The sequence below is a fragment of the Lissotriton helveticus genome, chromosome 11, assembly GCF_964261635.1.
Source record: "Lissotriton helveticus chromosome 11, aLisHel1.1, whole genome shotgun sequence".
Taxonomy (NCBI): domain Eukaryota; kingdom Metazoa; phylum Chordata; class Amphibia; order Caudata; family Salamandridae; genus Lissotriton; species Lissotriton helveticus.
Window position 1 is genome coordinate 510,073,538 of NC_136072.1, and position 17,297 is coordinate 510,090,834.

Sequence of the window (17,297 nt, forward strand, 5' to 3'; positions counted from 1 at the left end):
CCGGTCTACTCTTTTATTGTGACATCCTAGTTTGGAAATGAAGGGCTTCTTTTGTATATATGTAAAAATTATTTGTATATACAAATGTGTTTGAATTGAAAACAATTTTTTTTTAAAAAAAATCTCTTTACTTTGACAAAATAGAAAATAAAAAATCAATCAGTAATAGTCCAAGGCGTATTGTGGTTCATGACGAGACAGGAGATTGTAAAAGGTAAACATACATTAAGGGGCTCATTAGGATGGCGGACGGAAGAGCCACCGCGGCCCTGTAGTAGGCGGAAAAAGCCTTTTCCGTGTCCGCCTGCCGCGGATACTCCGTCCGCCATATCAGGATAGGAAAACGTGTCAAATTCCCGTCCGCGACGGGAAAGCACGCTCCGCCGCCGAACTACACACGAGAGCGTGGCGGACGGAACACATCCGGAGGCCACGCCGTACGGACTGACGTCGAAGACCGTCCTCCAAATCAAGATGGCGGAAAATACACATAAAACCGCAGCGGAAAAACAACCTGTCTGAACACGGCGGAATCCCCACTGCGAAGACAGGTGACATAGCAGAGATACCCACCGCAAGCTGACCAACACCATGGACCCAGCGCTACACGCTTTCCCGATGCTCTTCGCGATCCACCACGTCCTAGTCATGGCCCACCACGGACGACGACGCAGGTAAGGCACAAACCATTGGCTGTCTGCAGGGGAATACCAGTAAGGGACGTGACGTAGGGAGGGGGAGTGTCATGTTACCGAAACCACTGATGAGAAGCATATACAAATACACATTTGTAGTACGCAAGCAGGAATGACAACGACAGACCACGAGACCTGATAGACAACCTTTATTGTACAAAATAGGGGTAAAATCACAGTGTATGCGTGAGCATGGGCAAAGTGGGCACCACAGCAGCTACATCATTGGCAGTCAACGAGAGGGCAGAATGCAGTATCAGAGCATCAACAGGGCATTGTGCAGTACAGAGCAGCTACATCAGAGGCAGTCAACGAGAGGGCAGAATACAGTATCAGAGCATCAACAGGGCATTGTGCAGTACAGAGCAGGTACATCATTGGCAGTCAACGAGAGGGCAGAATGCAGTATCAGAGCATCAACAGGGCATTGTGCTGTACAGAGCAGGTACATCATTGGCAGCACATGAGAGGGCAGAATGCAGTATCAGAGCATCAACAGGGCATTGTGCTGTACAGAGCAGGTACATCATTGGCAGCACATGAGAGGGCAGAATGCAGTATCAGAGCATCAACAGGGCATTGTGCTGTACAGAGCAGGTACATCATTGGCAGCACATGAGAGGGGCTAAGTGCATCAACAGTCCATTGCACAGAACAGGTCCATCACAGGCAGCACATGAGAGGGGCTAAGTGCATCAACAGTCCATTGCACAGAACAGGTCCAGAGGCAGCACATGAGAGGGGCTAAGTGCATCAACAGTCCATTGCACAGAACAGGTCCATCACAGGCAGCACATGAGAGGGGCTAAGTGCATCAACAGTCCATTGCACAGAACAGGTCCATCACAGGCACACATGAGAGGGGCTAAGTGCATCAACAGTCCATTGCACAGAACAGGTCCATCACAGGCAGCACATGAGAGGGGCTAAGTGCATCAACAGTCCATTGCACAGAACAGGTCCATCAGAGGCACACATGAGAGGGGCTAAGTGCATCAACAGTCCATTGCACAGAACAGGTCCATCACAGGCAGCACATGAGAGGGGCTAAGTGCATCAACAGTCCATTGCACTGAACAGGTCCATCATTGGCAGCACATGAGAGGGGCAGAATACAGTATCAGAGCATCAACAGGGCATTGTGCAGTACAGAGCAGGTACATCATTGGCAGTCAACGAGAGGGCAGAATGCAGTATCAGAGCATCAACAGGGCATTGTGCTGTACAGAGCAGGTACATCATTGGCAGCACATGAGAGGGCAGAATGCAGTATCAGAGCATCAACAGGGCATTGTGCTGTACAGTGCAGGTACATCATTGGCAGCACATGAGAGGGGCTAAGTGCATCAACAGTCCATTGCACAGAACAGGTCCATCACAGGCAGCACATGAGAGGGGCTAAGTGCATCAACAGTCCATTGCACAGAACAGGTCCAGAGGCAGCACATGAGAGGGGCTAAGTGCATCAACAGTCCATTGCACAGAACAGGTCCATCAGAGGCACACATGAGAGGGGCTAAGTGCATCAACAGTCCATTGCACAGAACAGGTCCATCACAGGCAGCACATGAGAGGGGCTAAGTGCATCAACAGTCCATTGCACAGAACAGGTCCATCAGAGGCACACATGAGAGGGGCTAAGTGCATCAACAGTCCATTGCACTGAACAGGTCCATCAGAGGCAGCACATGAGAGGGGCTAAGTGCATCAACAGTCCATTGCACTGAACAGGTCCATCAGAGGCAGCACATGAGAGGGGCAGAATGCAGTATCAGAGCATCAACAGGGCAATGTGCAGTACAGAACAGGTACATCAGAGGCAGTAAACGAGAGGGCAGAATGCAGTATCAGAGCATCAACAGGGCAATGTGCAGTACAGAACAGGTACATCAGAGGCAGTAAACGAGAGGGCAGAATGCAGTATCAGAGCATCAACAGGGCAATGTGCAGCACAGAACAGGTACATCAGAGGCAGTAAACAAGAGGGCAGAATGCAGTATCAGAGCATCAACAGGGCAATGTGCAGCACAGAACAGGTACATCAGAGGCAGCACAACTACGTGTCCCTACCAAACCGTCACAGGGACCACAAGAGTGCCACGCAGTTCTCAATGGACACACCATGTGAACTAACATTTGAGTGAAGTGTACAGCACCTCACATCACAGAATCAGGGGGACTGCGTGAACTACCTGCCTCGGACACACTGGCAGCACCAGCAACAGGAGTGTGAGACACAGACACAGCCCGAGTGACACACACATGGGCCACGGACCCAGACACACTGGCAGCACCAGCAACAGGAGTGTGAGATACAGCCACAGCCCGAGTGACACACATATGGGCCACGGACCCAGACACACTGGCAGCACCAGCAACAGGAGTGTGAGACACAGCCACAGCCCGAGTGACACACACATGGGCCACGGACCCAGACACACTGGCAGCACCAGCAACAGGAGTGTGAGACACAGCCACAGCCCGAGTGACACACACATGGGCCACGGACCCAGACACACTGGCAGCACCAGCAACAGGAGTGTGAGACACAGCCACAGATGTAGTCACTGACACGTGAGCCACTGACCCAGACAGACTGCCAGCACCAGAAACAGGAGTGTGCAACACAGCCACAGATCTCCTAACTGACACGTGAGCCATAGACCCACATACCCTGCCAGGATCTGCAACAGGAGAGGGCACAACTGACACTGTGCCACCATCTGATACACGAGAGTCAACTGCACCAGCGCCACTGGGACAACTGAAATGATGAGCCACAGGGCTGTATGGGCCAGGAGGCAGGGTGGGCCTGGGAGCTGGGGATAGCTCACCTAGAGCCAAATCGGGGTTGGCAGGTGTCAATGGTGTGTGTCTGCGTTTCTTAGGGTGGTGTGAGTGCACCCTGGACAGGACAGGACTGCCAAGTGGTGGGGACTCCAAAGAATCACCACCCAGCATAGGTGGCGCAACTGCTGCGGGGGATCTGGTTTCGGGGGACGTGCTGGAGCCTGCTTGTCGTTTGCTCTGTGCCTGCCGCCTGGACTCGGAATGATGTGTAATGGGGGATGCAACAACAGGGGACACCCTCCTCTGCTTCTGACTGGCCTGGATGGGAGTGGAGGTATGGGGGGACTCCGCCGCGGAGACATCAGTGTTACGTTTAGTAGAAAACATCAGCCTCAGTGCAGCCAGGGGTGAAGTATGCCTGTCCTTGATAGCGCCATTGTCCATGCCAGATGCCTTGTCCGTAGGATGTGCCTTATCCTTAGGTGGAGTGTTGTCTCTGGATGTAGCCTGTGCCCTGCTCGCCGCCCTGTTCCTGCCAGCAGACTTGTCGTCTGTGGTGCACCTGTCTCCAGCAGACACCTGCTGTCTGTGTGTGTCCCTGTCCTTGGGAGAGTCCCTTACCTCTGCTGTGGGCCTGCTCTTGGGAGTCTCCCTGCTCTTAGTAGGTGCCTTAGTCTTCTCACTGTCCTTGGGAGAGTCCCTTACCTCTGCTGTGGGCCTGCTCTTGGGAGTCTCCCTGCTCTTAGTAGGTGCCTTAGTCTTCTCACTGTCCTTGGGAGAGTCCCTTACCTCTGCTGTGGGCCTGCTCTTGGGAGTCTCCCTGCTCTTAGTAGGTGCCTTAGTCTTCTCACTGTCCTTGGGAGAGTCCCTTACCTCTGCTGTGGGCCTGCTCTTGGGAGTCTCCCTGCTCTTAGTAGGTGCCTTAGTCTTCTCACTGTCCTTGGGAGTGTCCCTTACCTCTGCTGTGGGCCTGCTCTTGGGAGTCTCCCTGCTCTTAGTAGGTGCCTTAGTCTTCTCACTGTCCTTGGGAGAGTCCCTTACCTCTGCTGTGGGCCTGCTCTTGGGAGTCTCCCTGCTCTTAGTAGGTGCCTTTGTCTTCTGACTGGCCTTGTCCAAGGAACAGTCCATGGACATGTGACTATCCCTTGCCTTGGGAGTACCTTTCGTGTTGAATGGCTGTGTAGCTCCGGAAGGCATGTCCCCCAACAACACTTGTGGATCCTGTGTGTGTACTCCAGTGCATCTGACGTCGTCTACGTGAACAGATTTAGCTGATCTAGGGGATGGGGTCTGTGCCCTGCGTGCCCTGACGTGCTGTCTGACGCTGCTTCTAGTGCAATAAGCTGTATTTGAGTCCTGCTCAGAATAATCACTACCCCCTGAGACATCCAGCGGTGTAGATGGTGAAACACAAGTAGCACCCTGTTCGTTCGACTGTACTATTGCAGACGACACACTGCTTGCCAATGACTGCACTGTCCTGTGTAGACCTGCAAGATCGCCATGCATCCCTTCCATGAATGCCACCACCTGCCCCAACTTCCTATCATGGTCCTGGAAAGCATTTGTCATATTGGTCTGCCCCACACACAGCTGTCTGAGCAGATCAACGGCCTCAGCACACAGTGCATTTTGGCTCACCGTGGCAGGGGCAGCGGTGCCTGCACCGAACGCCACTCTGCTCCCCCTACTCCTCCGGCCACGAACAGTACATGGTGCAGTTGGCGGAAGTGTGGGCCCTGTGTGCTGTCTTACGACAGAAGGTGGTGAGTGCCCACTCCCAGTCTGTGACAACAGTGCAGGCTCACCCAGAGTGTCCGACGAGGAGGACGATGGCGTCTCCACATGCGAGTCCTCAGGGACGGTCCTGTCCCCCTCTCCGGCGCTGGCCTCCTCCGTGTCAGTCTGCGTGTGTGCGAAGTCTGAGCCGGACTCATTTCCTCGGCTACTCTCCACCGTCTGTGGCTGAGTGTCCTCTGTCAAAGCTGAAATGCACAGAAAAGATGTGTGAGTCATGGGCACACTCACGTACAGAAGGAACAGGATAGCCAAATCACATAGCAGACAAAGGTTTAGGAGCCCTCATCCTGCACATGGCCCACCCCTACCAGTCATCCTCACATTTTCTGCCATGGGGCCATGGACCACTAGGGGATGTGCTTTTACACTCAACTACTAAGCAAGTGGCGTGTCAACATGGCGGACCTGGATGTCAAATGAGTACCGCCCAATGGGACCAAAAAGGCATCACAGGCATACATACGCAACACGGAACTCAATAGTGTGTCTGTGCACCAATACATGCATAGCACTCACAGGTTTCCTACACAGACAGTATGCTCACCGCTAGTTTGCTGTCGATCGGCACTCAGACGTTCGGCCAGTTCAGGATGCGTCACTGCAATGATACGTTGCATGAGAGGGGTCATGGAGCGTCGGGCCAGACGGGGCGTCCTTGGAATCAGGCCCAGTGTTACTTCCGCTACATTCTTGCTCAGCCTGGAAATGTCGTCCCAGCGTTTGTGGCAGTGTGTATGTCGTCTGTTGCACACCCCCAATGCCCGTACTTCCCTTGCTATGCTCCTCCACAGGTCCTTGCGAAGGTGCAGCTTGACCTACCATGATGGGAGACAAAAGGGTGTAAGTCAGTGGACAGGTGGCCTGTCACACACATAGGGGCAAGACGTTACTGTCAGCAGCCATGCACAATCAGGAACATATGTCTAGCCCACACTACACAGCTAAGATAGAAATAGGCCTGATCATTCGGCCCCCTCATGCACACCAACATGTCCCACACTGCACTTACCACCCGTCCCGGTGCGCCGTAGAGGCGTCCATAGTTGCGGAGTACACCGTCCACGAGGACATCAAGCTCCGCGGCGGTGAAGGGTCGAGACCGGATCTCTTTGCCTGACGACATGGCAAGATCACGGAGTATGGCACTAGAGCAGCAGTCGGTGGTCAGCTCAGCAGCAGCAGCAGGTCGAGGTGATGGTCACAGGCAGCAGTCGGTGGTCAGCTCAGCAGCAGCAGCAGGTCGAGGTGATGGTCACAGGCAGCAGTCGGTGGTCAGCTCAGCAGCAGCAGCAGGTCGAGGTGATGGTCACAGGCAGCAATGGTCCCCAGGGTAGAAAGTTTCATTTTGGCCAACACACATATATAGGGCCCTCAGCACGTGTCAGTGGCATACGTCGCCAGCAATTGGTCAGCCCTGGAAGCGTGATCGTGAAATGGCCCAATGACTGGCCCTGTTGTTGCGGTGCACAGCTTCCTCTACTTGCGATTGGCCGTATGCGGCCAGCGTCCCTCTTCCCATTGGCTGCATGTGCAGGGACCGTCACGGGCACACATCGGCAACCGCACGTGCAAGCCTCACGGAAGGAAGCTTCAGTTGCAACAATGTTGTATCACTGGCGCCTCCATGGCGGTGCACGTACACAGCGGGGGAGGTGCAGGCCTATACACCCTGTAGATGTACTCAATGGACATGCCAGTTCATGACCCCCCTTACAGTCACCTTGCATCATCCACCGTACACCGGCCGGAGCGGCCGGCCCATGAACAACCGCCGTGCCAGGCCCTGCCCAGGACCGCCGTGCCGGCCATGGCAACAACCGCCATTGCACGGCCCTTCCACTACCGCCGTGCCAGGCCCTGCCCAGGACCGCCGTGCCGGCCATGGCAACAACCGCCATTGCACGGCCCTTCCACTACCGCCGTTCCCTGGCGGTCCGTGCAATGGCGGTTGTTGCCATGGCCGGCACGGCGGTCCTGGGCAGGGCCTGGCACGGCGGTTGTTCATGGGCCGGCCGCTCCGGCCGGTGTACGGTGGATGATGCAAGGTGACTGTAAGGGGGGTCATGAACTGGCATGTCCATTGAGTACATCTACAGGGTGTATAGGCCTGCACCTCCCCCGCTGTGTACGTGCACCGCCATGGAGGCGCCAGTGATACAACATTGTTGCAAATCGACCATCCGTCCCGGAACCTTACACATGCACTTGCCGGTGTGTGGGCGTGACGGTCTGTGCACGTGCAGACAGTGTGAATGTCGAAGGCGGCCCGCGTATGCCCAGACGTAAACAGCGGATGCAGTGCACCGCCATGGCGTGATCAATGTTAGCATCTTAGCCGATGATGCACCTTGTACCATTGTCTGCAGCTGCCTGCTCACGGTTGTGTGCGTGATTGCGTGGCTACACATGTCATGCTCCATCCCATGTGTGTCCATACCATGGCCATCGGTGAGCCACAAGTGTCCATCACGTGTGCATGTCCACATCGGGTAGTACCCTACACAATTCAGTCGTACCTCACATGTACACAGTAGATCCCGTATGAATGGGCACCTGTGAATCAGTTGTGAGTGAGTGGTATGTGTCAGATGATGACTATGGTGGGGGTTCTGTTGTGTACTGTACATGTGTGTTGCCTATTGTGTCCCCATGCATGTGATGTCCGTATGCCCACCATTCCTGGTGTTGCCATTGGGGCATCATGATATGGGGGGGTGGGGGGGTGTTTAATTTAGTATGTGTGCATGTACTTGCATGTGTGCATGTGATGTTGGGCCTACACATGTGGGTCATGTCACATGTCTGGTTGGCAGTGATGTTGAGGTGAGACACTGTGCATTGCACATGTTGCTAAACATCATGTTGCTAGTGGATGCACATTGTAGCTACGTCGGTCCATGTTGTCCTGACAATCAGAGGAGTCACACATATGACAAGCATACACTGGATACTACATGTTGGTAGAGGGCGTTGACATGTGATTGAGGTGCACACACGTGCGTTGTATGTTAATTGACTTCCATTCCATCTACTCCCACACAGGAGGGCTCCAAATGTCCTTCGCCCATACACTGTGCTGGAGGATATGGTGGACGAGGAGGTGATCCGGAAATTCAGGCTGGATCGCCGTCGATTGTTGCAACTTGTGACCCTATTGTCTCCTCATCTGCAGCCGCGAAGAACCTATCCAGGTTCCATGACACCCACGCAAAAGGTGATGGCGGCACTCCATTTCTTCGCAACAGGCACATTCCAGTACACAGTTGGAGATGCCGGGGGAATGTCACAGGCCATGTTCAGCACGGTACTCCGGGATGTACTGACAGCCATGATGCTGTACAAGCATGACTATATACATTTCCCTCAGGCGGCGGACTTGCCAGCGGTCAAAGCTGGCTTCTATGCCCTGGGTCGTATACCACACGTTGTGGGTTCCATTGATGGCACGCATATCGCGATCATTGCACCACGGGCACGTGAGCAGGTGTATAGGAATCGGAAACACTTCCATTCCCTGAACGTGCAGGTGGTGTGCCAGGCCGACAACATCATCTCACATGTGTGTGCAAGATTCCCTGGCTCTGCACATGACGCCCACATCATGCGGAGCAGCATGGTCCCCCAACTGATGGCTAATCTTCGTCCAGCACAAGCGTGGCTTGTTGGTGAGTATGCTGTGGTGACAGGAGTGATATCTGTGTGGCATGGTGTGCCCCACAATGCAGGTTGTGATGTTTCTCTCTCTCTCTCTTCCACCAACACAGGCGACTCGGCTTACCCAAACAGGCCTTGGCTGCTCAGTCCCTTACGCAATCCCACTACACCAGGAGAAATGAGATACAATGATGCCCATGGTAGGACACGTCGAGTGGTAGAACGGACATTTGGCCTGCTCAAGTCAAGGTTTCGGTGCCTGGATAAGACTGGAGGGGCCCTGCCTTACTCACCAGGCAAAGTATGCAAGATCGTGATAGCGTGCTGCATGCTTCACAACCTGGCTGTGCGCTATAACATTGAACTGCTCTTGGACCCTGATGAACTGCAAGTTCCTCGCCCTCCCGACCCAGCCATGTCAACTGATGAGGATAGTGGTGAGGAGGAAGGTGTGGACCAGAGGCGCCAGATCATTGATCGCTACTTCCCTTGATTGTGAGTGTGCTCCTCTTGTGCTGCTTGGGTATGCCCTGTGAATGTGTGCTGGTGTTGTGGCATAGTGGTGTGCTTCATCTCTGTGTTCTGCTATGTGATGCATGCATGTGTGTGTGTGTGCTAAATTGTGGCCAATGCACGTCTCCATGATGTGTGTCGTCTCATCCATTACTGTTGTGATGCGTGTGGGTAGTTAAATGTTGCACTGCAGTGTGTTCTGATGTGTGTGATCTTGTTTCCTGACGTGTCTTTGCGGTTTCTATTTTCCCTAGGTCACTCCCGCAGCGCCATGATTCTGTACCAGTTGGATACCTGTACCTAGTAACATCTGTTTCTGATGCATTCATGTGAATAAACATGGAGACAACACATGATTGAGTGAGTAAGTGGCTTTTATTTACAAAATGTGCATGGGTGTAGGTGCATATTTACAAATGAGTGAAGGGGTGGGGGAGTGAGAGTTGAAGGTTATGGCAGATGAAATGTCCGTGCGGACACCACATAGGGTGGTGTCTGCCTAGTACAGCAGGCCTGTGGCAGGTGGGACCGGATAGTTGGCAGGGTGAATGGCATGCGCAGGTACTGGGACAGTCATTTTCTGTTCCTCTTGGAGCGTGTGGCAGGTGCTTCCACACTGCTGTCGCCCACTTCCAGCCTCGGTCGGCCCCTCCGTCTTACTGCCGGTACGGTGTCATCTGGTTGCGCAGGGGCATCGGGTACCACATCCGCCGCAGGTGGCGGTGGCGGTGGCGGTGGCGGTGGCGGTGGCGGTGTTTGTGGCCTGATTGTCCTGGTGAAGATGTCCACTAGTTGGCCAAGCCGCCTCTCAATGGCCCCCAACATTGCAGTGTTATCTACAAAGTCCTGGTGGGCCCGGTCTGCCTGTGCCTGACCACGTTGGTAGCTCACCTCCACCCTGCCCAGTGCCTCCAATGACTGTTGCACTGGATTGGGTGTGTTGGTATCCTCCCGTGTTCTTTGACGTATGCTCCTGCCTGCCGGATCTGGCCTTGCATCTCTGCCTTGCCTCACACTCTCCCTGCGTGGCTGGGATGGCGCTGGCACGGCGTTGGCCGTTGGGTTGGGCAGGGTGGCAGGAGTGGTGGTAGCAGTGGTGGTGGTGGTGGAGGTGGTGCTGGTGGTGGCTGTGCAGGTCACAGTGGCCGGTGTTGTCACAATGGCAGAGGCCGTAGTTGTTGGTGCAGGGGTGACCTGGGAGCCAGATGGCCCTGGCTGGCTGCTTGTGCCGGGATCATCCTCTGCCCCGGAGGTGGCTGGCCAATCGTCCCCTGAGACGTCTGTGATTGGCGAGTCTGGAGGGCGGGTGTTGCTTCCAGCTGTCAGATGTGGATGACCTGCAAAACCAAAATGTGATGATGAGTAATGTGGACTTGACAGGTTGTTTTCACTTTTTTGGCCGATTCTGTCTGCACTGGTACTCACCCCACCCACCGCCACCGCCATCCCTATGGACATGGGGGCCTGTTGGGAGTTGTGGTTCCATCCCCTCACACCCACCACCACCCACCACCACCGCCACCGCCATCCCTATGGACATGGGGGCCTGTTGGGAGTTGTAGTTCCATCCCCTCACACCCACCACCACCACCGCCACCGCCATCCCTATGGACATGGGGGCCTGTTGGGAGTTGTGGTTCCATCCCCTCACACCCACCACCACCGCCATCCCTATGGACATGGGGGCCTGTTGGGAGTTGTAGTTCCATCCCCTCACACCCACCACCACCACCGCCACCGCCATCCCTATGGACATGGGGGCCTGTTGGGAGTTGTGGTTCCATCCCCTCACACCCACCACCACCGCCATCCCTATGGACATGGGGGCCTGTTGGGAGTTGTGGTTCCATCCCCTCACACCCACCACCACCGCCACCGCCATCCCTATGGACATGGGGGCCTGTTGGGAGTTGTGGTTCCATCCCCTCACACCCACCACCACCGCCATCCCTATGGACATGGGGGCCTGTTGGGAGTTGTGGTTCCATCCCCTCACACCCACCACCACCGCCACCGCCATCCCTATGGACATGGGGGCCTGTTGGGAGTTGTGGTTCCATCCCCTCACACCCACCACCACCCACCGCCACCGCCATCCCTATGGACATGGGGGCCTGTTGGGAGTTGTGGTTCCATCCCCTCACACCCACCGCCACCGCCATCCCTATGGACATGGGGGCCTGTTGGGAGTTGTGGTTCCATCCCCTCACACCCACCACCACCGCCATCCCTATGGACATGGGGGCCTGTTGGAGTGATTTCGACGTTGGTGAGTATGTGGACTGCATGCATGGGTTGGGCTCTGGGAGATGTGTCTTCACAGTTGTGTGAGGCACACCATGTAGTAGTGCTCGTGGTGCTTGGTTTGTACTTACCAGCCTCTTCTCCCTCAGGAAGTCCATCAAGGCTCTCAGGGTGGATGATGGTCATCACCTTCTCCTCCCACTCGGTGTAGGGTAAGGGCTCCGGAGGGGTTCCACCGCCTGTATGATTAGCCCGGAGATAGTTCTTGGCTCGTATGGCTTTGACTCGGGTCTTTAGATCGTGCCACCGCCTCTGGATGTCCTGCTTCGTCCTCGGGACGCTCCCGGAGGCATTCACCCTGGTGACTATCCGGTCCCACATGCTGTTTCTCCTGGCTATGCTGGTCTGCTGCACTAGGGCCCCGAATAAGTGGGGTTCCACACGGATGATCTCATCGACCATAACCTTCAACTCGGTGTCAGTGAATTTGGGGTTTTTTTTTGGTGCCATGGTGTGTGGTGCTCGGGGTGTGGGTTTGCGTGGATGGGGTGGTGCAGGTGTGTGGTGTGTAAGAATGGTGTGGTGGGTGTTTGTGTGGTGGGTGTGTTTGGGTGTGGGTTGTGTGAATGCTATTTCTCTTTGGGCTCAGTTCAGTGGTGTGTCCTGCTAGCAGCTATGCTGTGATGCAGAGGAGTTGTGGAGTGGGTGGGAGTTCTTTTATGGTGTGTGTCTAGACCGTGTCTGAATGGTTATTGGCAGTCAGGTGCTAGGTGGGAGTGTTGGCAGGTGTGGATTGTGTGGTGCTTGGCGGTGGATCATTGTGTGTTGTGATTGGTTTGGATATTTTCGGTGGGTGGGCGTTTTTTTTCGTGTGTTTGGTGATAAACTTCCGTGCCAATGTATGGCATTGGTTTGACAGTAGGGATGTTGTTTGTGTTGTCGTTCCGCTGTGGTGCACGGATTCTCGGTGCATTGGTTCCGCTGCGGACGTGGATGGCGGTGACTACCGGGGTACTTGCGGAGTTATCCTAATTGCGGACACGGACATTGCGCAGGTATAGCGGGGGTGGTGGATGTATTCGCGGTCATGTGCGTACGCGGCGGTCGGTGTTTTTACTGTTCCGTCCGCCTGCCGCGGACTCAGGTGTACTCCGACCGCCGCGGACGGGGATTGGAGTGCTCCGTACGCCGCGGTCGGCGTTTTTTGTATGTTTTATCCTAATTGCTGTTGCGGATTTTCCGCGGACAGGTCCGGAGTAGCTTGCCACCTTCCGCGGCGGACGGTACACGTTTCCGTCCGCCATCCTAATCGACCCCTGAGTCCCTTCCTGAAAAGGTTGGTGGGGCTGTGATGGCCACAGCCCAAACTCAGACAGATTTTAGTGTTGTGAAGCCTGAAACTATGGATCACTCCACTCAGACAGAGAGCATTGGGGAGGAAGACAAGTCTCCCTCCCACCAGACATTAGGTGAGAGTCAGCCTCCTCAGGGAACTGACCCTACCCCTTGTGAAGGAACTGCCCCAGAGGTAGTCAGGCCGAGCCTGGCAGAGCCCCTGATGTCAGTGGACCCTTCCAAGGTGGAACCCAGTCTGGAGCAGGTAACCTGCCCCTCTCTACCCTGCCTCAGTCAGCCCAGGGCTGTCGAGGACAGGGAGGCCAGTGGACCCCAAAGGCCCCCCTGTCCACCAGTACACCCCCATCAGCAGATTAGGGGCACCAAAGCTAGCAGCCCTAGCAAGGTGAACATTTCAGAAACTCCTGAGGGATCTCCCTTACACCTAGTTAGGAACCTCCCCCAGATGGACACTGCTGGGCACAGCCAAACCTGGGACCCAAAGGCCCCAAACCTGACCTGTCCCTCCAATAAGCCAACAAAAGGGACCCATCCTCCAGCTGTAGGTAGCCAGAGGTTGACCCTGAGAGCACAGTGCAACTCAGTCATGGAAAGAAAGGCACACATGGTGTATAGTGATTGGAGGAAGCTAAGCCCTACATTAGTGGGGCCTCACTTCAGTACTCCATCTCAACACCAGCCTTTTACTTTGCCAAAACACACCACAGGTAGAGATTCCCTATGGTGGAGACCCTCTGATACTCCTAGGGTGAGGGATTGCTTAGTGGACCATGAGACAGGGGGTAACCATGCTAGTGCAGGTACTTCCTTATATGACCACGTGGGCAATATAGGCTTACCTGGTCAAGGATAGCCTTATCTCCTTTCGTTTGGGGGGGTTATGTAGGAAGGTGGATACCTGACTATGGTTACCCCAGATTTTTTGCCTTGTGTTTAGCTGGTTTTCAACTTAGTTGGCCTGGGATCCTGCTAATCAGGGCCCCAGGCTATCTGCTCTTTCTGTAAAATGGACTCCTTGTACCTTAGGTACATCTCCAATTGGGATTGGGTCACCTTATGAGCCCCTGTACAGTGTACTATAGGTACCCAGGGCATAGGTGCATCCAAGGCCTACCAGGGGCTGCAGCATATATTTTGCCACCCCTGGCTGGCCATCCAAACTGACACAACTGACTGATCACTCAGCTGGGGCAAGGTCGTGTAATCACCCCTTGCTTAGATATAGTATACCTATGTCTAACCTTATAATCTGGACACATATACGCCTATAAGTCACTCCTTTGGCAGGCCTTAACAATCCTGAAGGCAGAGAGCTTGGTTTTATGTGAGATGGTGCTCTAGCATGAGCTGAGCCTTTCTGCAGCTTTCGGAACCATGTCCTTATAGCTGTTCCAGGATATTTCCATACCATATACTCTTAAGTGCATTATGTACCTCGCGGTCAGATGCTAACTTTGGTTTGGCTTTATCAAAACATGTCGTGTAAGGTGTCATACGCTTTGGAATACTACCCCCTCGCCAACTCTGGTGACGGGGGTAGCATTCCACCCTTCTAGAGGGAGAAGACATGTTACTTCCATTAATCCCGGTTAAAGTTAACCAAAACCTCAGTATCACAAAATGGATGCTGCTGCCACAGACACAAGTCTGACCTCCTGCTGCTGGGAGTCGTTCCAACGAGGAAGGCTTGGACAATAAGTTTCCTGTCACAGGGAGGCGCTAGCACCACCCCAGACGGGAGATCGTGGATTGGGGCAGGGAGGGCTGGCATATGGTAAAACAGCTGGCTTCACATGCCCTCTTGAGTTTAGCCTAAGACTGCTTTTGTCCATGCTACCCCTAGGATAGCTGGTCTATAAGGTTAACTTTACAACCATCACCATAAGGGTTGTTTGGACTGGTGCAAGGTGCTCACTAGAATAGTGAACATCATATAACAGGCCAACTTCTCACACCTCTCACCTGGTCCAAGAACTCAAACACATCATTGCCCCGCTCTGGACCAATATCATAAACTCCTTTCTTTCCACGGGCTGTGTTCTCCCCTCCCTTCAGATAGGTCAAATCTCCCCCATCCTCAAAAACTCCTCCGCCGACCCCAATGACCTCAACAACCTACGCCCTATTTCTAACCTTCCCTTCCTCTCAAAAGCCCTGGAAAAATGTGTCCTTTCCCAACTAGATAAACATATCGGCTCTTTCAATCTCCTTGACATGTTCCAATCGGGCTTCAGAAAGGGATGCAGTACCGAAACGGCCATGCTCAATATTACAGGCGACATTCACCGCACTCTAGACAGAGGTGAATCTTCTCTACTAATCCTCCTTGACCTTTCGGCGGCATTCAATACTGTCCACCATCCCACCCTTCTTAACACCCTTAAAGTTCGCTTTGGTCTTGAGGGCACGTACTCAAATGGTTCTCCTAATTCCTTCAAAACAGATCCCAACAAATTAAGCTCAGTCAATGCCTCTCCAAACCCCAACAAGTCTCACTTGGCATTCCACAAGGCTCTATCCTCTCCCCCACGCTATTCAATTTATTCATGGAACCACTCACCCTCATTCTCAAACAAGCCTAGATGTTCCAGAAGGTGGATAGTAAGATTGGTGAGAGACTGTCGCCTTGGACTGAGCCATGATAAGAATATCGTCCAGATAAATTATTAGTCTTACGCACCTCTCCCTTAGCCATGCTACTATTGGACGTAGAACCTTGGTGCAGCACCACGGGGCTAATGATAGTCTGAACGGGAGAATGCAAAATTCCCAGAATTTTCCCTCCCAAGTAAATTGGAGGAACTTCCTGTGTGGGGGCCAAATTGGAATGGTCAAATAGGCGTCCTTTAAGTCTTGACGTGTTAGCCAGTCCCCTTTTTCTCAAGACATCTCTAAGAAAGTATATTCCCTCCATCTTGAAGTGATGGTAGGATACCCATCCATTCATTTAGACATTTTAAGTTTATGACAGGCCTCTGTCCCTTGTCTTTCCTCTGTACTAAGAATATATTGCTGATGACACCTGTTTCTAAAATCTCTATTATTGCCAGTAGATCCTTCACCTCCTGAGACACTAGATTTCTTTGTTCTTGAGAATAGATTATTTTGCGAGGTGCCTTTGATTGGAAGGGAATGTCCGTAAATTCTATTTTGTAACCCTTCACGGTTTCGAGAACCTATGGGTCTTGAGTTATCAAGGGCCAGTTCCCAGAGTAAAGGGTTAGTCTCCCTCCCACCTTTATGGGGGTACCTGGATGGTATTTCAACATTCTTACCTGTTGAGAAACCTCTGCTGGCTCTTCTGTCACCTCAAAATGTTCTAACCCTATTTCTTTGTCTTTGAGGGAAGAACGGTTGGTTCTAGTAAAAAGAACGACTGTTGATATCTTGATCCTCGTCCCAGAAAAGGTCTGGAGGTAGCTTGTCCTCGGCCGGGGAACTGACCCCGCATTCTCCCGGCCCTTCCAAAAATTCTGTCCTGGAAGAAAATTAATGTCACGTTGTGACTTCTGAATTGAGCTGAATGCACCAACAAATAATAACATCTTCTCCAAAGAGGAGTCCTTGTATGGAGGCTCCTCCATCTTTGTTTGCCAGTTCGATAAGTTTAGGACAAATCTTAAGGCGAATGCCCTTTCCGCGTTCATTCGAAAGGGCAGTGTTGGCATTGCCGAGGAAGCAGATAGCACATTGGACCCATTCGCGCAGTTCCTTATGGTAGATGGGGGTTCCATCAATGTACACTCTCTCGGCTAAGTCAAATATTTTAGTTAGAGGTCCAAAGTTGTAGAGGAGTCAGTCCTGGTAAGATTTAAGACTCTTATCTATCCCCTTTCTAGGGTCTTTGGCACCCTTGGCGATGAAGGCAACGACCTTAGGGTCAAGTTCAGGGGTCATTGCAAAATTGTCTGGGAGAGAAGGGCAGGGGCATTCAGACCTTAGTCTGGATCTCACATCCTTGGGAATCTCCCTTCTCAGCCAAAAGTTGATGTAGTTTGCTATGTGTTGGGAGTGTAGCCAGTCAGGGGGAGGGGAAGTTTGATCAAAAGAGGGTCGTACATATAGTCCCCGAAGGGATCAGTAATACCCATTTTTGGGTCTGAGGTCTTGTCTGCCTCTTCAATGATATCCACAGGTTCATCTCCCATGTCTTCTGAATCTGTATCACAGCCTGATGAGCACGAATTATCTATTTCCGCCACATCATCACTATCAATATGTATAGGGAGTTCAGGGCCTGTTTTA

At 53.2% G+C, this 17,297-nt stretch overlaps 1 protein-coding gene across 1 annotated transcript; it reads right to left on the minus strand.

Moving 5' to 3' along the window:
- Positions 1-5: 5 nt before the first annotated feature.
- On the minus strand, positions 6-6,235 carry LOC144790835 (uncharacterized). The gene is made up of 3 exons (XM_078665506.1): positions 5,830-6,235; positions 4,527-5,470; positions 6-26 (listed from the first exon to the last, which is right to left on the minus strand). The coding sequence occupies exons 1-3, from the start codon at positions 5,912-5,914 to the stop codon at positions 6-8; spliced, it is 1,050 nt and encodes a 349-aa protein (XP_078521632.1). The 5' UTR covers positions 5,915-6,235.
- Positions 6,236-17,297: the final 11,062 nt, after the last annotated feature.

Coding starts and splice junctions, on each gene's coding strand:
- LOC144790835 (XM_078665506.1), bottom strand. CDS start 5,914: ATGACCCCTCTCATGCAACGTATCATTGCAGTGACGCATCCTGAACTG. Junction 5,471..5,829: donor CGATCGACAGCAAACTAGCG/GTGAGCATACTG, acceptor TGTGCATTTCAG/CTTTGACAGAGGACACTCAG. Junction 27..4,526: donor AGAGCAGGCCCACAGCAGAG/GTAAGGGACTCT, acceptor TTTCCAAACTAG/GATGTCACAATAAAAGAGTA.